Source organism: Festucalex cinctus, chromosome 8 (genome assembly GCF_051991245.1).
Source record: "Festucalex cinctus isolate MCC-2025b chromosome 8, RoL_Fcin_1.0, whole genome shotgun sequence".
NCBI lineage: Eukaryota > Metazoa > Chordata > Actinopteri > Syngnathiformes > Syngnathidae > Festucalex > Festucalex cinctus.
Window position 1 is genome coordinate 14,540,578 of NC_135418.1, and position 24,591 is coordinate 14,565,168.

The 24,591-nt window shown below is 39.8% G+C and overlaps 1 protein-coding gene across 4 annotated transcripts in view; it reads right to left on the reverse strand.

Annotated features, from left to right (window-relative positions):
- plxna1b (plexin A1b) overlaps window positions 1-24,591 on the reverse strand; it is a 205,628-nt gene that overhangs the window by 44,836 nt on the left and 136,201 nt on the right. For all 4 annotated transcript variants that reach the window (XM_077528740.1, XM_077528738.1, XM_077528739.1 and 1 more), the window contains exons 11-13: window positions 12,912-13,008; window positions 11,501-11,691; window positions 2,696-2,847 (exon numbers count right to left, since the gene is read on the reverse strand). In XM_077528740.1, coding sequence (XP_077384866.1) covers window positions 2,696-2,847; window positions 11,501-11,691; window positions 12,912-13,008 — 440 coding nt within the window. The remainder of the gene's footprint in view (window positions 1-2,695; window positions 2,848-11,500; window positions 11,692-12,911; window positions 13,009-24,591) is intronic.

Here is a 24,591-nt window from a genome sequence, read left to right on the forward strand (position 1 = left end):
TCACTGTAATGAGAATGGGGATGATAAACTGATGGTAAGTTGATGAAATGTGTCGTCTTCCATCGGAGGAGTGTCATGACATTTGACATGTGGAAACCTATTTATGGAGAGAACATTTCTGGATAAAAATAAAAGATATCCACTATGTGCAGTGCCATATCAATTTAGTGACATAACAATTAATGTGGGAATTGCATATCTGTGCTGCAGCTCATCAAGTAGCAGCCGATTAAGTGTCATCAAAAAAGATGTAGTGCGAACTGCAGTGCCCAAAATGATTCACATTCACAACTCTGGACGATTTAGTTTTCAATTAACCATCATGAATGTGTGACTACTCAAAAGTGGAGTACTTGTGCTGGTATCAGTCCTGAAAAAAAGTGGTATCAAATATGTTTTAGATGATCAGGATTTTTTTTTGGGCCAATCACCGATCAACACGTTGGGGGGGGGGGGAAGATAACTGAGCTCAGATTTACTCTAGTCGACTGCTACCAACCATTCACAGGGGGTATGGATGTCAATTGAAATGCATGGAGAAAAAACATATTCATAAAAGGCTGACAAATATTAAATATAGCATGTAATGATTTATTAAAAGGGGCCGATCAATGAGGTCAATGATCAATCGGGTAAATCAAGACATTACATCTGATCACTGATTATGCATAAAATGAAAAATATTGTCCGATCCTGATCCAGCCAATCAGATGTGCAATGTCTAGTTTCAAACAACTCTGTATTTAATTAAAATATTAAATTGTATCATTTTAATAAGTTGTTACATATGCTTGATTATAATCAGGAAGTTAAAATGATAAACAAGACTATGAACAGTCATTCAAATTACAAGTCAGTCACTATTTAATCAATATTCACAAAAACATGTCTACGGTGTGCATTTATTTCTCTACATGTTTAAAGAGAGCTGACTTGATGAGCACCAGCCACTAACTCATGTTAGCCAAGTTGCCAAAAGCGGCTTCAGTGAGAAAGCCTCCTTTTTGCTGCGGGACATACATCTGACTGTCATTCGCTTAGCAGCGAAATCAATTACCATGTTTTCTTAACATGGAACCCAGGGGTAACAAATACAATAAAAACAGCAGAGGCCCCAAAAGAGAACCCTGTGGAACGCCAGTGGGGCAAACGAGCCAAACAGAATACTGTGGTGCATATGTCAAAATACTCCAATAAAATGAGGAATACACATATTTATTTTTATGTAAAAATAAATATAAATAAATAAATAAATAAATAAATACAACTGAAAATGAACACAATTTGAACATTTCATAAGGTTTTGTTTGTCCCTTTCTCACGTCATTTCTGGCAGCAACTAACCAAATTCATTTTTACTCTCCTCCTTTAACCAGTTATATTTGTGCCTAACTATCAGTGCAAATCCTTTTTCCTCTTCCAGCAGCTGACCTTCGACCTACAGCGTCAGTCGCATAATCTTGCCTCTCCTGTGTTAGAGGCAACTCTGACAGGGTCAGAGGAATGAAGAGAGTAACCGGGCCACTAATGGAACATCACTTTTAATTATCAGGACAGCTTGACTGCAAACTTTGCCCCTTTCTCCTCCTCCTCCTTTGGGTGCTATGACAACAAGCCAGTACAGTGTTCCAGAGCGGACAGAGTTAAAAATTGACACCTCTGTGGTCTTGGATGTGATGAGAAAGACAAAATGAACATGCAGTCGAGAAAACCTAGAACAAAGAGTCGGCAAAACATTGCACTAGCAGGCAGATGTACTGTAGAAGCTTCCTGTGAATATATTAATACGAGGTGATGAATTATAAAACAGCGTAAACATGTCAACAGCATATTTCTAAAGCCATTTCGGGGACACCTGTCATCCCCGGCTTGAGCTGTACAACATTGTTTGTCCCCTGTCAAAGCATCAAAGTCAAATTTGTGACGTTTCCTTCCTTGTGACAGTTCCAAAGATGATAAATCTGCTGGGACTGGTGCAAAACTCAGCAAGTCTATCGTTTGACTACAAACGACAGCGACAGCGCTGAAAATAGAATATTGAGGACACCACAGAGCGCCCAAGTGGGGGTGACAAGCAGCCACCCCCACCTATTTTGTCCCACTCTAATATCTGCATCTCTTTTTCATTTTAATTCAATTTCAAAGAAATAGGGAGAGTGGGATTATAAGAAATACTGGCTGATGTCTTACCCTGAATACAATTACTGCAATTGTTTGTCCTCCCATTTACAATGAAAAATCTACTCGACCACAAGCTTCTGCGTGCTATCAGCTCAAATAATATTTCTCCCTTAATAGAGTGTTGTAGTTAGTAAAAGGAAGTAAGACTCCACTTACAAAATTTCCCAGAAAACATGACTTAATCAGAGTGAGTGTTCACATGGCAAAGCTTTCACGAGTATACCACCCAACTCAAATGTCATTACATGGCTGTCAGAAGGGGCTGATTTACTGTGATGAAGGGGGTTAAATGAAGTAATTCAATTGTGATTGGGCTATAATTCTGATTGATAGTGGAATAAAATGTTTCATGTTAAACTGGCTGCCATTTGTTTTAACGTGGACCTTCACTTTAAAAAAGAACCGAGCACAAGCACAGATTTTGGTGTAAATGTAGAGCACGGCAACTGAGGAACCCTGAGGAATGTTAGCATCAACACGATCTGAGACAAACAAAAAAAAGATGTCAACATACTGCTCAGCACTGATGTACTGATCTTCTTGAGGGTTGCAGGCCACTTTTCCAATGCGGACTCCATTCTGGATGTCTTTGAACTGGAGACCCAAATTCTCACCGGTGATAGTCAGCATGGTTCCTCCTTGCCTGGGCCCAGTCTCAGGAAATAGCTGCAGACAGAAGCAATGAAAGAATATCTCAGCCAGCGGTAAAGAAATTAAGACGTGAAATCCATCGACATAATTTGTTAACCCCTACATTCACTTGGTATGACTTAAGATCCTTTGCTACATAATTAAGTTAAATGAACAATGACGGATGATCCATTACTGCAACTTCAGCTCAGTCAAACATTCACAACCTGCCAACGAGCACGACTAAAACGCACCCACCCAGCCCTCACTTACATCTCTCTTCTGACCCCAGGACGATTAATCTACTGAACACAATTACAGCACACAGTGACCTCTCGATCCCTCCATTTCCCCTTGAGTTCTGTCAAAGGTGTGCAGAGGTGCTAATGGCTACCCAAGTTATAACCATGTCGCTAATCACTGCGCTATTCAGCCGCAGCATAGACACAGACAATAGTCCCTCTGGTAATCAGTCATTATGAGGATAATTAGGGCGAAGGCTAATTGGATTAGAAATGGATGGGGGGTGGGGTCATCTGTCACATAATAAGGGAGGAGGGTAGAGCATATGTTGATGGTTGGGTTTTAGGGCCTGACCAATTTGGATATTTGGAAGACAAGGCCAATTTTTGGCAGAAAGAAATGCAGAATACGGATTAATCGGTCGATTCATTAATGCTTAGAACAACATTTTTTCTCTCCGCTGCATTTCAATGGGCATCTTTAATTAGGATTTGCTTTGTTCAGAAGGACAGGTCCATCAACAAATTTCATGATATATTCAGTATTTAGGAATACAAGGTGGTATAGATTTATGTGGAATAAATAATGAGACCGGTTTCACTTGCGTATCAGCGCTAAATGTTTGACAAACATCAAACGGATGTTTCAAAGGACCATAATCGGACAATTTAATCGGCTGGCGGATTAATCAGTCAAGCCATATTGGGTATCATGTTATAGTGAGGTAGCACTTGGACATTGCTTGAAGTAAACATGTCTACTTCTGAGCATATTTTCTTCCAAGGCTCATACATTGTTTGTTGAGATACAACCACAAAAGTGAACCTACCGGTGATTGCAAACAAAAGCGCAACGTGGTACTGCGTCATAAACAAGCCCCGGCTGCACAGTATAAAACTGGTAAAAGTGAAATTACTTGTACATTGGCAAGTGACTTTGTAAAGTTTCACGTGTCGGACGATTTGTCAAAAGCACCTACAATTGCACATTCTCTGATAAATTATCAGTCTACATGCTCTTCACATGCCCACATGGGAAGAAAAATATGTTAATGTCACAGATATTCACGACACTGAGCAGAAGCACAACAGGATGGCAGCAATGTTGAGTGTCATGCAGGCCCAATCTGAAAGGCCACCGTGATATAATGATGGAGTGTTCTCTATCTTTCTCCAACAAAGCTTATGGTGAATATCTTTTGCTCTCTCCCGTGCCCTTTCCTTCTTCCTCTATTCCTTTTGTGCCTTTTCAACTGGCTCGCCTCTTTTTCAGCGTGCATGAATGCGAGTGTTTTAGCTGGAGACAAAAGAATGATTGGCACACAGTGGCGCTCTAGTCAAAAGTCTCCAGATATGGTAATCAAATCGCTTTCTCTGTTCGGCCGGGCTTATCAAAACACACACAAATACAAAACTTGTCATTTTCACGCCGAAACAACACAGACAAAAGCCGCCTTTCAGAAAAGCCACCAGCTCAAACACTCGCTCTATTCTCCCTTCGCAGTCACAGCTCTTGACTTCCATTCAAAGTCGCTTTTTCTCATTCTCATCTACAACTTGTCCCGTTGTGTCAAAGGCTTGACGCCAGACCTATTGTGGCCGCTCGAGCAGCAGTGCAGAGATAACATCTACTGGTTAGGAAAGGGGGAGAAATTGATGCGGCAGGGGGCAGAGACAGAGAGACTGTAAAAAGACGGTGTGAGGCTTTTCACAAGTTTATCAGCTAAATCACAGACCCTCAAAACTAACTCGTTTAAAGTTTGCAAAATGTTCTTATCAGATACGGGAGACATCCGATTACATCCAAAATAAATGTCTGCAGCAACAATTTAATATTTTATCAATTAGAGGTGCTGATATTCAAAAGGCATTGCCATTTTTTTTTAAATTCTCCTGAGGATAGTAATGTTTAACTTATATATTACAACACAGAAATCACAGTGGTGTCTAAAAACAGTTGGAAGTGAGATGTAATCACGTTGGGGAAAATGGCAGAAGAGCAGAACTGAATAGATTTGGAAAGAATAGAATGAAGGGAAAAGGACGTGAAAAGTGGAAACAACACAAGAAATGTTTGTAAGAGTGGACACTAAGCGATGCAGGGGGCGGGAAATGAGTTGGAATGGTGATTCCACGTAAGAGACCCTTCTGAAAAAGCAAAAGAAAAACAGTTAAGCCCAAAATTATTCATATCCTGATTTGTTTTTATTTGGGTAATGGTTAGCTTTTGCTTTGAAATCTCCACACTTTCTTTTCTCTTTTTTCATTTTCTGAAAACCCACACCGACTAGGGATGTAACGAAAACAGCAATATCGTGATATCATGATATTAAAACTGCCACAATATCGTCGTCGTCATGTTCACGATAATTAAAAGCTACATATGTGTTAAAAAAAGTCAGGTTGATTTCCATTTGTGCAGTTCTAGCACCCTCTGGCGGTTAGTTTTTTTAGTGCAGTTAATTTTCATTAGGGATGTTTTGGCTCTTCTATGTTTAAATTCTGATGTAATATGCTTGTGAAGCAGGTCAATATGCGGAGGAACTCAATGTGGGCTTGCATTAGCAAATAAGTGCCACAATATTTATGTTGTTTATGTGCATTGCTGTTATGTACAAAAGCAAATTGCATTTTTTTTATTTTTTTATTTTTTTTATTATGAGCTAATTTTCTTTTACAATATTGTGACCTTTTTTAAATATCGCCAACCTCCCCACGTTATCGTGATAATTATCGTATTGTGAGCTTCATATCGTGATAATATCGTATTGTGATATTTAGATATTGTTACATCCCTTGCACCGACAGATCTTTCCATTCCGTCTCCCTCTGTTGGTCACTATTTTTCATATTTATTCCACGGGCTGTGCTTGTTAAGTCTATATCGTTGCTCTGTAAATATGCATGTGAAATGACAAGAACGATCCATTCAAATGATACAAGAAAGTCATAAAGAAAAAACAATCTAACGTGATGAAGAGTGATTCTGACAACAAAAAACATGCAAGTCCAAAATTATTAATAGCTTTCCTCCATATACTGCAGGCTCCATATGTCCATTTCCACAGCAAGGTGTAGAGTAGTTAGCAGTGCTGCCTCAAAACGAGATCCCTGGTTTGATTCTAACACGTCGTAACACCTGACTTTAGGGACTTTCTGTGTGGAGTTTGCACGCTCCCGCCCATGCCTATGTGGGTGCTCTGGTTTCCTCCCTACGACCACAAACATGCAAGGGTAATTTCCAGTCAGCTTCATTGACCAAAGTGCTGACACAAGATCTTAATTCACTCCCTGGACACCACATATTTGCTGCCCACTGCTCCTCGGGGATGAGTTCAATGCAGACAACTAATTTACTTCTGCTATGTACATGCGACAAATATTTGAAACAGACATTTTACTCATAGTTAATTAAAAAGCTCTGTGATACACAGAATGCTTTCACTTTCACTGTCCCAGGTAGGTTCGATTTTTGCAACACAAACAAAAAATTATGCTTTCGCATTTACTGTGTAGAGGATGGAAAAGAAGTAGCAGGCCACATGCTAACACAGTAAAAAGACGTCCCCCACCCCTCCTCTCAACACAAGTATAGGCATGGGTTGTTTTAATTGGTTTCTAAGGGCTAACTCGAATGCTTTTTCATTCTCCTCGGGGAGAACAGGCCCGAAAAGATGGATGATGGAGGACCAGGCAGCATCCAAGGCCATTACTAGGACAATGCTGCACTACACTGGAGATGTGTATGTGTGTGTGGTGTCGATTATTTGATCTGTATTGTTCCAAATCTAAATCCTTTATTGACTGACACCATTCTCTGTCAGCTCATTCAACTTTGTTCATAACGGCAACAAAAAGCAATCATAAGAACCCTTAATCATCATTTGTAGTGTTTGGAAACCACTACGTCCCAAAGCTATTAGTGGAACAGTACCCGACTGCATATTCTTGAGAACAAAAAGAAAAATATCAATTGGGTCATGCATACTCAGAAATGACACCAAATGGCCAAACTTGCCACCCTGGGAGTTTTGAATGGTTGTGTTGTAGTCAAGATCACACCAACAGAGACCAAGACATTATGGAGACTACAGAGTATCGAGATTGAGACGAGACCAAGACTGTATCAAAGAGAAAACAACAACAACAAAAAAACAGAACAAAATGGCTATTGTCTTTTTTTCCACATTACGTTTGCAATAAAATCAAATTCTGCCATATTGCTTTTGAAATAGTCCAAAATCTCAAATCTAAGAAAATTTGCTGTTTCACGTCTTATACAAATTATGCAATCATACTTATTAAAGCCGCACGATGCAGGAAATACCACGTGTGGCCAAAAATGAAACTACACATTGTTGAGCATAGTTGCATAAATATTAAGTGTTGAAATCATTGAATAATGGTTTAATTAATTGTGAATTTAATCTCAATTAAAATAATCATGATTGTCATGTTTTCCATAATTGTCCAGTCCTACCAGCTTGGAGCAACACATTAAGTTGGGGGACTATGAACTAGTTCAGTTTTGGACCAATGAACTTACGCTCGTTACGGGCTGGGGAAAAAAGAAAAAGAAAAAAAAAGTGGTAGTATCGAATTTTCCTAATCTCAACATACAATTCTCTAGTGCAAATGAAATTAGCAGCTACGTAATCCACTGGCTAATAGACAGCGACCAACTAGCATTCTGCTCTTCAAAAACGAACAAAGCACATGTGTATCAGGCAAAAATGAATTAAAAAAAAAAAAGAAAAAAAAAAAGAGGATCAGTGGAGGAGGGAGAGTGAGGGGACTTGGACGAGAAGAAGTGGAGTAATATTCAATTTGCGTCTTCTTTTGGAAAACCAAAGAAGGAAACGGCGGCAGAGAAGAGATCCTCTTTGTCGCCCGTGGATGTTCTTTAGGCCTTAAATGTCACACTGTAAATGTCAAAGGTGGAGAGGAGAGGTGATGCTTGCGGGTAGGCTCGCTGATAAACAATCCTCCAGTGGTTCAATGGTGAATCTCTTCTTCGTTGTCCCTGCTGCGCTCAAGCTAAGTTCCTCTTCCTGCTGTTATTGGTTTTCTACTACGCTTGCTTTTTGACTGCCACCAACATCTTACCCCGAGGCCAAGATTTACGCCTCAATATGCACATGCTTGCGGGCAAACACGCAACAACCCCTCCAATTCTCTCACATGTACATGCACATGCAACCCGTAGCTCTGAACGCTCGTTTCAAAGAGATAACGGAGTGAGTGAGAAAGGAGGGCGAGCGCAAGAGAGATGACATTAACTAAAGGATTTATCAATGTGCTAGTGCCCCAATTATCCAGCACCTTCATTATGTATTCAAAGGAGGAAGCAGAAGTCACACAGGAAATATACTCAGGGCTCAAGCAAGTGTGCAGACATATTTCACGCCATTTAGATCAAGAAAAATGCCACTTTTTTTCCTAGCATCCCACATCCAAATAAATGAAGACGGCTATTGAAGGACTCAAACACACCAATGGAGTGTGTGTGTGCGTGTTCATGAACAGTATGCCACTCCCTGTGGTGAGCTGCAGTGACCCGTGTCACAGTGCGACATAGGCCACCTCCACGGTTATGGATGGCAACAGATGGGTACGCCACAGTGTTTATACGCCTCAGCCCACCCGGCATGTCAGATGTAGAGCACGTACACACGCAGCACTCATGGTGGGACACAATTAACACACTCCACATTCACTTTGTCTCTCCACATACTTTTGTTTTTCCCAAGTCAAACATACCCTGCCTGCTTTGTTGAGAGTGTGTCGGCCTACAATATGTGAATTTGTCGTCTCTAATCACATCAGTGTGTTCAGATTGGTGTGTGTCTGTCTGTGAGTCGCCTCCTCCTGGTCAGCCCATCTGTGTTGCGCTTGCCGTCGTGGTAATGGTGTCGAAGATGTCGACCCGCCCTGCTGCCTTCAACTGTGCTCCCTTCCCTCACTGGGGCCAAACAATGATGCAAAAAAAAACTCAGTAGAGTTCAACTTTCGTCTCCTTTTAATGCTTTGCCTTTGGCAGTCAGCGATTCCTGTCAACCAGCAAATCATGGAGTTGTTGCGCAAGAGGCAGGCAATCGAAGCTCACTTACAAAAGTACATACTGTCAGTTGAACCAGGCTGCCCCCTTTGACCACCTCCCTTACACAAACCTGACATGTTTGTTATTTGGAATGTCGAGTTGCTGGGCAACACACACACACACACACAACTTTGAAGGAGGCGAGGGATGAGTATTTGTTCAATTTAGGGGCTCTAGGATGTCTTCCTTTTATCTGGCATCTCAAAAATTGATAGGAGACAAAAGTTTATACAAAGGATGTTCAATAGCAGTTTTTTTTAAGACCGTTATCAATACGAGTACTCAAATATTAGTTTTTAAAGGTACTGTTTTTTTATACAAAAAAAAAAAGTAGGACAAAATATTAACCTTTTACTGCTGAAAATGGCTCAATGAGCCAAGTATCCATTTAAAGAAATCCAAGACTTATGAAAAACTAACCAGCTATTCTGTGAAATGTCAATTAAAAAATGTCAATTTATGTTGAGCGATTATTATTTTATAGCATTTTTCTATGAATATTTTTGAGTTAAGTACTGTATCGGGCATTTTGGACAATCACGTGATCACTGTGACGTATCACGTGCATAAAATACACATTGAATGACATGGCTGCCAGTGACAACAAAGGAATTACGCCTCACAGCAAAGAAGCACTTCTTGAAAAGCAGTACAGCCACGGAGGACTTGCCTAAGATTTGTTTACAACCAAAAGCTGAAAATGGCAGATCCAGCCGCAGGCAAGTCGAAGTGGATGGTAAACATACGGGTGGCTTTTACTCTACTAAGCAAAGCTACATGTCATGTTTAGCCCAAATTAGGAGCGGACCCCCCCAGCCCCCACCCCCCACCCCCACTGCCCCAACTCTACATGGAATGACATGAAACCGGAAGTGTTGAGGGTTTTACTCTGAACAGAAACGGCGCAGTATCTAGGATTGAAGACGGTCTTTTTCTTGCCATTTACGTGAGCAAACTCCCATTGAAATGGACCAAGGCAGCTTTGGGTTTACACACGTCATCATGATCACGTGACCAGGATAATGGCGTTCACCACGGTATGTTCATATTTTGATACTTAGTCGGTTTTAAAGGAAATTTAGGGAATAAGATGGCAGAGATATTTGCACTTTTATTCTTTGTACACAATGCCTAATCCAATACTGCAAATGAGTTATAAGTCTTGTATCACTTTAAGGAAAGACCTATATATCCCAATACAGCATTTTCCTCAATTGCATGAAATCAATGTTAATTTTCCATGTTCAAATTTCTAGCTGCTGATAGTAGCCACAAGAGGGTGGCCGATACGTGTATCGGCTGTCGTCAGGAGTAACAATAACTTGAAATAAGGCCGGGTATCGGCCCGATACGATACCTGAATTCAGTACTCCCTAGAGAATACAAGGAAACAAAACAAGCCCAGACAATATCAAATGGTATATAATCGAACCATGAAAGTCAGATGGCTCCTCGATTGTACAACTTGGAGTTCAATCATTTTGTGGCAAAATATATATGTCAAACGACACAATTTGTAAGCCGTGGAAAATTTTGTGGTTGAAAACTTTCTAAACTGTGTGAAAATGTTAAAACAATAAAACCAGGCGTCACACAATCAGTTTCATCATTTATCATTAAAATCAAAATTCGGCTTTTTTTTTTTTTACATTTTTATATGAACCATGGATAATTTCTTCTTTAGGGGTAAAGGGATGCCACACCTCACCCTCAAGATAGCAAACATGACAGGATTATCCAAAAATGAAAAAAAAATAAATACCAAGTGTGGTTGGAAAGGCCACATGAGCCTGACTACAATGCAGCAAGAATTTTGAATATCGGACGAAGGGTCCCAGAGAAATTAATCTTCTTATTGGGGGCTTTTTGAGGAATGGCTTTGTGTGCTATCGCCTTTAGAAAATGTGGTCAAAAATCACCTTCCATTTAGAGTAAAATGGTATAACTTTATTGTTTCCCAACATTCTCCTCATTTCTTCCATTTTGTATTCTACTCAGGGAGTCCCCTCCGCCGATTGATAGACACGTTTCAGTTAAAAATAGCCACAAATTTTTGGGGGCAGGCTAAAATTCTGAGATGTCAATGGGTGAAAATTAATGTCATGTTTCAAATGCCGATCGAAACTTGCCCTAAAAACTCGAGGTAACTAGTACAGATGGAAGATTAATTGGTGAGAAAAGGCATCAGAATAGGTCATGCATGCATGTAAGCAGTCAATAGTTTTTATTTGTAACCGATTTGTTTTAGGCATTTGAAGTGTTTATTCCATATTTCTGTTTTTTAGAAACCTCCATCAAAATGTCAAGCACCCGTGTGAGCATCTGTCACGTCTGAAACGTGGCTCACCTTCGTGATCTTGGGGTGTGCACAGCGGCTGTTTCCCGTGGTGGCGTGCATCCAAGTGCTTTCTGTCGGAGCGCACTCCTGCCTGAGGGAGCACTTTTTCTCTTGCACACACCAGCCGCACTCAAATCTGGGGTTGGCCTTCAGACACATGCCACAGCTGTCTCTCAGTGCATAGCACTTGTACAGGTGAGCTGTGGAAGACGAGCAGAATTATTTTATGACAGGAAGAGACGGACGAAACATCCTGAAGGCTACAACCGATTGAAGATAAAAACATTTTCCTATTAACTTTCCGTTAGCATCTGAAAAACTGGTTCAATGTCACCATCTAAAAGCAATATTTCCCCTCAACGCCCCAGGAATTGTACAGTGAAATCCCTTCTTCTCTCTGCTATTCCATCCCCAAATCCCATTGGTCACGGAGCAGCTTTAAAGCAACCCCGTACCAATTACTGTCTGCTAAATGACTCCTTCCTAATTACATTAACATATCAAAATTTGAGAAAATTTCTCATGCGACACAAGATGATTATCATGATTGAGAAATAGGATAGGGGCTGGCAGGGAGCTAAGATAGGCAAGAGGAAGAAAAATATCTTTGGGCCGTCGTTTTCGGAGGCACAATGGTGTATAAAAGTGAGATAAAAATTGTTTTGAACATGAAATATTATTTAGAAATGTGACCTTGAAAGGACAGCAGGATTGAATATTATTAGCAAGTTCTCACTTTGATGGAATACATATAAGTGAACGATATATATACGCAGAAGGTATACCATATCAACTAGTAATAAAATATCCTCCAATTATAAATGACATTACATTCCACTAAAAAAGAAGCTTTCCACATGAGCCTTAATCATTAAACAGTGACAGTCACAGCAAAGCATACTGACGTTTTAAATGTCATCTGCAGGCCATATTGATGGTGGCAATGATGTTACTTTACCGCACGGCGGGAGAATAACGTTACGCCCCCCTGCTGTGCTGCGCGGACCGTAATCATTTTGGAGCCAGCGTTGTAAAGACACTCCTACGAGCAATTACATCCAGCAGACATTATCTCATTGTCTGCTTCCACAGTCGTCCATCGAGTATGCCTTTAACCCTAAACATTATCATTCTTGGGTTGGCAGGCAAGGAAGGTGTGGCGTCATACCGTTTTAATTATATATCAAGGGAATATGAGGCTTTTGACCGGATACAGCTGGAACTGTCTGTCTTAAATGTAGACTCAGTAATGCCTAGTATGGGATATTATGGTGGGCAAAGGTTCTTAGAAGAGGAAGCGTGTTTAAATTTGGTCACAAAAATGTATACAACAGTAGCTCTTCATACACAATTAACATAATTTGCTCATGTGCACAGACGCAGTTGGCTGATAAACATGAATCCAAAACTTTTTTTTTACCTTTTATGTTGTAGGGGTTGTCGATGTTGAAGTTTCCATTCCAAACCACAGACAAATCCACCGGCAGGTCACTGATGTCATTGCCATCGTAGGTATACTGAAAGTTAAGAAGAAGAAACAAAACAATCACTCAGCATTCACATTCTGATCTAATAATGTGAAACAATATTTTTATCACGAGAACCTCACTTGAGAGTTTGCAAAATGAAGAGAAAACGTGCCAAAAATAAAAACCCAATTGAGTTGAGCTGGCGGCTGGTAGTAATGTCATACCCTGCGCTGCTCCACCAGTTGAAGGGCCATAAAAATGAGTGATGAGAGACAGGCTATATTGTGATTTTAACACACCGCACATTTGCGCTGCCTGCCTGGCAGAGCACCGAGTTGATTAAGAGATTGTAATCCTCACCGCCGGATGACTCACTCTATTCAGTGATGAATGAAAAGCCTAATATATCTCCCACAAAAACATTCACATCTAATTTCATTTTTGCATCCTGAACTAATAAGAGCTGAAATGTAATTGACTCTTTGGCGGCATAATCAGTTTTATGGAATGACTTTAAATGAGACAACAAGATTCCAAAGCAGCAATGTGATGGCAAGACATACAGAAATCTGTCTAATGAGACACTCATAAATCATGAATGCTGAATATCACGCACAGATAAAACGATGTTAATAACTTCAAACAAATGCCTCCTCCATCTTAACTCATTCACTCCTAGCCATTTTCACTGAAGCAAACCCTTTTCGCTCCCGGCTGTTTTACTGGATTTTGACTGATTTTGCAAGGCCCACAGAATATTGTGCTCTATTGTTATAAAAACATGGAACCTACCAAAAGAAAGATTAGAGTCTCTTCTTTCATCAAAAAAAAAGTATATTTCTATCTGTTTCCATTTTGCAGCAATTAGCATTAGAATATAGCTAAGTTTCATCATTATTCACAAATCTGTAAAACTGTGGAGAAAATAGCTTGTTGCAACATGGCTCTGGTTGATCTCTTATACTCTGCTGCCACCTGCTGGCCGTTTTTGGAATAACTACAATTGCTCCAACTGTTCTCTCTCAGTTCAGAGGCTGCTTTATGCTCTAGCATTAAAAAAAAAAAAAAAAAAATATATATATATATATATATATATATATAAAAACGTCGTTGGGACACTGGTAATATTTAAAATAGAACGCATTTACATGTTTTTGGGAGCAAATTAGTTAATATAGTTTGCATACTGTTCAACATATGTGATGTCATGTCAGTTTGTGTTGAAATATTTAGGCTAATATTTTTATGAGCCTCATGAAGTTTTTTTTTGGTTCATGTTGATTTTTTTTTACGTACAGATATAAGTAACGTGATCATTACTGTGAACAAGTTAAATGCATGTTGTTGGCACTTTAATGATCCTCCTAGCAATTCACATCAATGATTCACTGATTTTCGCTATTCGCAGCAGGGTTCTGTTTCTATTCCCTCCAAATAAATTTGGTAAATTTAAGAACCACTGCTGTGTAGCATAAAGGATACACTAGATGACATGTGCAGACATATTGGCTTGTGGCGAGGAAGACAGTCCATGCTAACCTACTCCCTCTGTCAGTCAAAGGCTATCCACTCATTCCCACTACCACTTCTATGGTCACTACCTTCAGTGGCCTCAGGATGAGAGATAGCAGGACTATTATCTTCTAGTAGAGCGGCGATAAAATCCTATGTGAAAGCCCTGTGCCTCCAGCTACGGCGCAACACAGGCCTATTCTCGCAACAACTTTGCCACCATTTGATATCAACCACTCCAATGTGATACTGGGAGATTTATCGTGACATCAGTAACAATAGTGAATTGGAATGTATTTGAGGGCCCTCAAGTACAAGAAATGTGCATAGAAAAGATAAGAAAATGAGAGCTAGGACACACCAATGTCACAATGTGCGAGTGGCTGATTAATTCATTCTTCACGTTTGTGATTGGATGATTTACACTGAGTGAGCTCTAAAGGCATAGCGATATTCAAATTAAGGAGAATGTCTCCATGCATCTCATGGGAACTTCTAGTTTGCTCTTGGAATTTTAGTCAAAGATTTTTTTTTCCCCTCACTTATTTTTTTCTTTTTACCCCAGAGAATATTTTGCCTGCCATTTGGTTGTTCGTGGAAAAGGATTTTCCTTTTAAACACATTTTCTCAGGTATGTTTTGCTTAGGACCCATGTTTTTTTTTTTTTTAACCTTTTCTTTAAATTAACCCCTTTGGACCCATAGATGATTGCAGTGGACATGACATTTGCGTGTCTGAACCAATAAAACTGCATAATTTGGATGATGTCAACACTTCTGGTTCATGATGGGATCCTAGCTGACCAATCACAATCGCAAGTTGATTTGCATGATGTTCATGTTGGTAAGTTTACAACACGTTACAGCCATACTATCCTGTCCACTAGTCTACTATAACAAATAAAAATATGATGAGATAACTGCAAAAACTTTCCCCATGTTGTTCTTATGTGGAAAGAGTCGAAATCAGTTAAAAAAAAAATATATATGGCCAGCAGAAAAAAACATGCATGTATAATTATGTTATGCAGTGATTGAGTATTACTTTTAACGTTGCTTATGCAGGATTACGCCATTTTCATACTGCATTTCTTTTTCAATATAGCCCAAACTGTGAAAACTCAAGATTTATGTCACCGGTATGGAACCAGCTAGGCAAAGTTTGAACACTGTGGACAAGGGCTGGGTATGGATTCAGATTTCCAAAATCGATTTGATTTGATTCGATTCATAAGGGCCCAATTTGAGTCATATCGATTTTCAATTCAGTTCAGGATTTCATGCAGTACCAATTTTACTTTTATATGGAAGACATTCCCAGAAGTACCAATGCTGCAAAATAGTAGAAACTTCTTTCTCTTACTTTGGTTTATTAGTAAAAATATGAATATTTACATTCATAATTAAATCCAATACATTTACATTAATCATATATGTTTTATTGAACATGACCTGATCAAAACCATAAATAGTAATTGAAATCAATTACAACCACAGCGCTATGTAAATAAAGAAGCAAAAACACTCTGGTTCCAGTGGTTAATAAAAAAAAAATGAAAAAAAATAAATAAAAAAATTACCTGTATTATAAGAGACATGGGCAAAGTACATAATTATGCATCCACATTTTGTGTTTTTATGTCCAATTCTTACCTTACTTCTATTGGGTATTTGGCACATTAATTTGGGGGTGGGGGGGGGGTAAGCCGAATTAAAAGTATTGATTCGTGGTTTTATGACTCTATATTGGGCTATATTAGACCCAGACCTACTGTGGACCAGGTGCTAAAAATAGGAAATGGTGTAGGCAATGGAAGAGCATCGAGCCTTGGAGGTACTGTACAGTGAACATGATATTTTTCAGTTAGGTCTTGTATACACATAAAGACAATTGGGATGTTTTTGTCCTGATTTTGCCTCTTCTCAACCAAGGATGCCAAACACACGACTATTTTATGTCTTGTGAAATTGTCCTATAAGATTATCTTAGATTACCATTTATCCTCATGTCTCAGGTGTGTTAAGGGTGGATTTATTCCGATAATACGGCCCGAGACGATGAGTCAGGGCGGGCAATACAAGTGCTTAACGTGTTCAATTATTTCCGACCAAAATTCTCAGACACCTCTCGAGAACGAATGTATTGTGGTGGTATGACTAGAGGAAGAACATTCACACCCAAAACGAAAGAAATGTGTCACTTTATGGTGGCGTACAAACCAGATGTCGTCCAAGTGAAGTGAAATGCAATGGGGCGGTGAACTGGGAACGGGTGAGAGGATAACACATCAGCAAGGGTGAAGGAGAAACGGCCAAGCGCAAGATGGATGGAGAGAGGTTATTGTGCGTTATTCTGTGGACACCATTCATTTACACATGGAAGAAGAGGCTGTGGGTAGGCTATAAACGGCTGAGCTGGTGGGTCCCAAAGTGAAATTGGCATTTTCAATTTGTTCCCTGACATGTCTGGCTGCTTGCTCTTTTCTCACTCCTCTTTTCCTCTCCTTCCCTCTCATTATTTCTTCCCTCCGTTTCTTAACAAACACCCTCTTGTGGGAATCTCATTCTTTCTCGTTGTTGTGTGTTGAGAGGTTTGGATCCCAAAGGCGCAGACACAAATAAGATTTTATCTATTTATTCACATCGAGAGGCACAGAAACTCAGAGACGCTGTACACAGGAACAGCTGGACAATAATCCGGCAAAACTCACACAATTCTCAGACCCTGAAATAGACAGTCAATTAATCTCATTGGTTGTGGCTAGTAGACAAGTGAGTACTAGTACTGACATGGAATTCTCTGATTGGCAGTAATTACAGATATTTCCTAACATCAACAAACATCATATAGCATAAAAGATTCCTGACATCACATAGTCCAGACATCATATAGCCTAAACTAGTTGAAACTGGATGGAGTTACATCAATACCAAAACAGACACGTAACGGGTCATGAACTCTGGCGCACGGTCAAACTTTACCCAGGCGTGATCCCAGACATGAGACAAGAACCAAACATTACTCCTGCATGACTCGAGTCATGACACTCGTCTATCGCACAAGACCCACCAACACATACACAGAAGATTCCTTCTTGACACACATGTCCCAAGAAAACTATGTTGTAAAAAGGGTTTCGGCAGCACACTTTCCAGTAAAGGCGTCATGTCTGGACAGGAAATAAGAATTATGAATAAAACACACAAAAAGCACAGGAACACTCTCACATACAAACTCCGTATATTTGGACAGCAACTGACATTTCTGTCCTCTAAATTTAGAACATTTCTTCTTCTCTACCCCTCAAGAGACCACCCAGCATGCCTGGGAAAGTGAACCATCACAATGTTTGGAACTGATGAGCTTCTAATTGTACTGATTTGATTCTTACATGCCCGCTAAAACAGTGCAAGTTAATTTGAGAAGGCCATTACGTTTGTACTCTCTATTAAAAGTTGATGAAAAAACAAACAGATGAGAATTGCATGCCGATTTTATACGGTCAGTCAGTGACCTTGTCCGTTTTCACCTTGCTGCTGTGCATCCTGACAAGACTCCATGAAAAGCGACACCACAAATACACACCAACATTGTAAGCACAATCAAACCGCCTGCCCTCATTCCCTGTTTTGGCCATGTACAGGTGTTTATGGTTTAACATCCATCCTCAGGGGAGGCTGTGTGTTGAGAGGGGAGAAGCTGGGGATCTGCTTGAGCATGTCGCTGCCCCAAGAAAGAAAAAAAAAAACCCACACACATCAATATGTAAGGCTGCAACCAGTATGCGTGTGCGCATCTGTGTTTAATGGGCATTGGAGGCATCACAGAGGTTAGGTTACGACTCGAGCCAATGCTCATCTTCTCTCATTGCACCAAAGGCTTATTAAACTTTCATACCACACCAGTATTTTTGCTCAACACATTCAGGGAATACGCATAGTGCGTGTTTTACTCACTGCATAACCAATTTCAATATGGAAATATAAACATTTCGCAGGTTATTTCAAGAAAGGTCAGGATTTACATGTGCAAAGAGAAAAGACAAATAAAGAGAAAGACTCTCACCAGACTGAAACCAAATGAAATGAAAATATTGTTAGAGAGCAAAAATCAGAATAGAATCAGTCAGTCAGGCCCCATACGGCGCAAATGGACTGGGGCGGAATCAAAGAAAGAGCGGCGAAGCTACAAAATGGCCTGCATCGGTGGCGGTGAAGAGGAAAGCTTAGATGGATGGCGAGTAGAGGCAGGTAAGAAGTAACATTGGGTACATCGGGCACCTTCTGCGAGGGTCACAGCCTGATAATTAGTCATGTTGAAGGTGTGTCTGCAAGCCTGGACTGCTAAAAATACCAAACCAGCCCGAGGCAAACTCAGAGCTGAGATAGAGTTGGTTCGGATCACTTGCTCTTCTCAAGGTGATGAGGGATAAAAGGGTGACCTCTTGTAAGCGACCATGCTACACTAATGTAGTCACACAAAAACCGCTGGGCCAAGTATTTTTATAAGCATCTTCCTGTTGCATACACATGTGCAAGACTGATGTGGCCTCCCAATCAAGGATCAAGTGCTAATCTGTCCGATAGCTCAGTGTGTGTGCGCGCCGTATATGAGGGATCAGGCTCCGTTAAATCAGCCCCAGCTCATAATGGAGGCCTGTTAGCCTGTGCTAATCGCTAATGCTAACAGGATTGGAGCATAGCCGGACCCAGTTACCCAGCTTATCTCTTCCACACACTGAGGAGCGGACCACACACACAATTCATAGTATAAAAAGAGTGCATGGGGTACAGAAATGCTGGCTTAAGGGAAAAATGTACTGGTGTCGTATGCAGTAAGCTTGTGTCGGATTTTCACACTTGGTTAATTATTTGCAGAAACAGCCATCTTTCAACATATTCACTGCTTTATTCATTTATTTATTTTTTCACCATTTGGCATTCTTATCATCAACAGGTGCTGCGATGGATGGACATAACTGGTTAGTGGTTTGACTAATTTTTGATTCTGCCATTTGGATGGAATTGATTGTGGATTAATCATGTATTGAATTAACTGAATCAAAATGGAGTCCACTCTTATCTTTTACCAGCAAAAGCACTCATGTTTCAATCAAGAGCTGTCAATATTAATCGATTAATCGACACGTAATCAATTGTGAAATTAATCGACAACTATTTTAATAATTCAGTAATCGTTTGGAGCTATTTTTTAATTTAAAATTGTCCAAATTATCTGATTTTAGCATATCAACAGTAATTGCTTACTGATTTCTGTAGTCCTTCATGAAAAAAGACATAAGAAGACATTTACAAACATCTGTTTTTACTTTGGAAAATAATGACCCAACCGGTAACATAGTACACAGCATACATCACCCCTCCTTTTTTTTTTTTTTTTTTGAATTGCGATACAAATACAAAGTACAAAATAACCACCAATCACTGTTTAATGAACAGTAAATCAAGTAAAAATGCTTTTGTAATACACTTTAGTGCAATATTAAAATGGATCTGATTAGTCGATTAATCGCTTAAATAAACAATTGATTAATCTATTCTAAAAATATTCAATAGTGACACCACTCGTTCAATCTCAATCATCGGTATTGTGTTGCCTGAAGAACATCAGGTAAGGCCTACAACCAAAAACAACAAACAAAAACAAGCCCGCTCAGTTCTTCCAGGCAGAATTCGTCTGCACGATTAAAGACTGACATGGAAATGGGAGTTCAGAACATTCCCGAGTGATTCTCCCATCTCTTCATTGCACCCTTACACACTGAAGTAAAGTGAATAAATTAAGATTATACTGACTGCCTTTCCAATAAGGTTCCCAGTCATGCAGAGAAGATTACAACAGAACTGAAGAGAATGCAAATGCCTCGGCCAGCATAACAGGAAAAGATCAAGGTGCGAACTTCTTGCTCATATAATTGGCCATCAAAGCTAGCATGGACGGGTGGGACAGTGCTACGAAAGGGTAAAGGAAAGGCAGGTAAAGGTCACAGATTACTAGAAATAGATGATGAGACAGTGGATGGGTGGAGAAGCTGACACATGCTTCGAGCTAACAGCAATTAATCGTTATTTATCAAGGAAACATGTGGGAGCTGCTCCTCACCTGTCATAAAAAGGGGGAGAGACATTCAGTAATGTTACAGTGTGGTGTATAAGCACATTTTAATGGTGTTATGCATAAACTGAATTCTTAAGTAAGACATCATTTCTTAAATTTAACCCAAATGCTATTTTGCTTTATTTTTGCTAAAAATAAAATTGTCAGACAAGATCACTCTTCTTATTACTTAATTATTTGATTAAGCAGTCTTGAAAAAAATTACATTGAAAAAATACGAGCAATATAGCTTTATTATAAGCATTTTTTCTTGTGTAAAACTCATGTTCAAGTGGGTCGTTTTGTTATATTCACTAAGCTCATTTTGTCTCTTTCTAGTAAATGCACGACCCACTCAGTGGATCTAGTGGTAGAGTGTCTGCCCTCAGACTGGGAGGTTGTGGGTTCAATTTCTGGCTGGGTCATACCAAACAATTACAATGGGACCTGTTACCTCCCTGCTTGACAAACAGGCTGAGTTGGTCAACCCTAAATGAATGCATATGCATCTTACGAAAAATATTCAACATTACTTGTTTTTAGTCAAAAAACCCCAAAATTCTAAAAATTTTCCAGACTGTTGTGGTTGATATGAGCCGAGTATTATTTTCTTATTTTTCAAACTCTTACAGGTAAATTTAAGTACAATTTTCTTGGTCTGTTGGCAGATAATTTTGCTTATGTGAAGTAATAATTTTCTAATTTTAATATATATATTTTTTTTTGCTTAAGATTTCTACTTGCCTTTTTGAAGTGAATTTGTGTTTCAGCAGTAAGTGTGACAGCTAAGCCTGAATTATGTTCCTAACAGTCTCTCATACCCGCACATGCATGCGCGCACACAAGCATGTGTGATGACATCATTACACCAGTGTGCCTCATGTTAACTGCTTTCCCAGCTGATATGTTATGTGGCCTTTATTTACTCCATCCATGTCTGCCACCTAACTCTTATTTCCCATCCGACAGAAGTAGATTATTTCTCAGCTAAGTCGTTACAAGCAGGACAGTTCTAATCAGGTGGGTATGGCAACCATTTTGATACAGTTAGTAGAAATATTAAAAATATAATGTCAATATTTTGCGCATGTTTAGTGGACATGAGCTTAAACAACTTGCCAATTTTAATGCCCATTTTATGACAAATGACGAGAAACCTATGACGAATGAATAACTCATTCAAGCTTTCTTGCCTCAACTCGATCCAACTTTTACTGTATGGCTCCCACTGTTGCCTCAAACCTCCTTTCTGCTTTTTTTTTTGTGTACTTGCACAAAGGCAGAACAATAGTGTGCACAGATAGTAGTGGCTGTCTCCACTGCCCAGCTGCAATTCATCATCATTTTATCTCCCTTAATTGGATGCCATCAGGACCCTTGATACTTCCCATCTCTCCTTTAGCTAACAGCTGCTCTCCACATATACACACAGCGAAGAATAATGCACAGACACACATTCTACCCTAAACTAGATTTTCTTCTCATTCCCGCATCTGTTTTTTTTTTTTTTGCCTCCCATTCTCCTTCTCCCCTTACTGGTGAAGGAGTCCGAGAAAGAGGGTGATGGAGTGGCCCACTGGTTTATCAGATGGGAGGTAATGGTGTAAGGCCCACACAGATGTTATCCGTCCACTCATTCCAGCCCCCAAGGGAGAAACCTCAATGAAGAATAAATAGGTAAAGGGGAGCCAAAAAAATTGGAGAGAGAAAAAGAGGCAGATGGGAAGAGAGTGAGTACGAAGTCCTGAACTCATCCAACTCTCTTCCCTCACCTTTGACCTTGATGCAATACTCAGCTGAGGTCCATCGCTAGCTCCTCTGACCCCAAAAAGTGGTCATGTGAGCAGGCTGCCTCCGAGCAGGTATTGTGTGAACCTGTGTTTATCTGCTCCTTTAACCTGCCTGCCACTCATGAGCACAATATCCCAACTCGATGCCCTCTCATTGGTTCTGCCCCCTGGGCCTTGACATCTGATTGGCCCACATAGCAAAAACCTTCCTGGGTTTGTTTTTTAAAAAAAAAAGAATGGGATTTAGATGGCAGCTTGTTATTTTACTTGCTGCTGACTGGAGTTAACCGCTACCATAACGGCTGGTGATGGGGGGCTTGTTTTGCTCTTATTTTTGCTAAATAATCAGATTTTCTATAATAAAAGGACATTGCCATTCTCGTGTCATCAACTTGCTCTCCCCCCTTTGGGATCAGATGCAGCCTACTGTACGTACGGTAAAGAAAAAACATACCATGGATGAATATGGATATTTCCCCATGTAAGCAGTTATGGATCGCTGATACCCACCCGTATCAACGTGCAGCTTATATTACAATATCATATATCAAGTGTCATATATATTTATGCAGTTATTGGCAGTTCTGTTAAGGGATACCACATCAGGGTATTGAGTTATTACAGTCAGTGGAAATGAGGTAAAGAATAGGAAAGCAGACTTTAAACATGATCTGACTGCGGTCATCCTGTACATCTTAGATGTATCCTTTTGGATTGTGTTTGAAAGAGATGAGATTGAGTTTTGGCCTCAGGAGATACTTTTGAGACAATTTTCTTCCTCATATTCTATCATCTCCTTCCCCCCTCCTGTTCTTTTCAATAGCACCCCTCCCCTCTTGTCTATTCATCCATACTCCAATTTCACTGCTCGCTCTTGTCTGGGGCCCATCTCGATTTTGTAGTGTCCACTATTACTTCTTTCTCCCCTCTCCATTTATACATTTCTTAAACACTGATTTTGTGTTTCACTTCAGGCTTTCTCAGTATCTGCTCTTTTACACCTAATCGGAATACACTTTTAAAAAATCCAGTCTTTCCTCTTAGCCACTATGCGTAGCACGTATGTGTGTTTCTCAAACAAGGCTAAACTGTGGATTAGCATCCTTGTGTTTATTGATCGGTAGGCCCCCACTGCCCCAGTCTTGTAGAAGTGGTATACTGGAACCAGACACACGTTCAAAGACATCCTGGGATCCATAGCCTTGGGCATACCGAAGGGTGTGGTACAGACACACAAGGCAAATAAATAACTCATATCACCTTTGCCTTCAGTCTTACTGAGTCAAGTTTCTTCTTCTTCTTCTTCTTCTTCTTCAAAAAAAAAGAAAGATGCTAAGTCATAGGTAACTGTGTAATACAAATTGGACAGTGGCTACTGTTTGAGTTGAACTGGGGGAAAAAATAAATAAAAAAATCGGAGGAAAATAAGGATATTTGTGCCCAGAGAATTAAAACGAGTAGGCTGTTGAATGTAATGATTGACTGAAATAGTAGCCTTATTTTTGAAACATTTATTGGAAAAAAAATATTATGGCAATCGAATTTAAAGGAAGGCACCTTTAATTTTACATGTATGGCTTGATTGGCAGTAAATAGTTAGTTTAGCTACGAAACATGCATAAGAGCTGAAGAATACACCCCAATATTGATTTATTTAACTTTTTTCAACATAGAAGTACTTCCGTGTTGGAACGCCCTCAAGTGGTGACGTAACAAGTGTGTATACTCGCTTGGCGAACAGTAGTTCACGCAGACAGAACGACGAGGAAGACACAAACGTCACTTATGCCTTACTGTATTGCAAAATTTTGCAAGGTGTCGTCAAGGAAAAACCCGCGAGGAGCACACTGGTATGTTATCCCAAAAAAAAAAAAGACTATTTGCGTAGAAAATGGCTTGCTAAGTGCTGTCGACCTCCCGGCAAGGACAAGCAGGCGCGGACGTTATGTTTTATTAGCTCGTAAGTTGTTTATACTTCACAAATTGACCATGTTCATAATCTTATTTTAACAAAAAATTTATTGAATGTGTATTAGTGTCATTATCATCGGCATGTGCGACGTACTACATTTGTGTTCTGACCCGCTGTTCTTCCTGTGGTGCATTCCAGTTTCATTTGCATTTCTATTAATTTCGTTCGGATCCCAACCATTGATAACCAGCCTAGGTAACGGCGTCTCGCATTTCCTTACTTCATTTTGTCTATAAATAA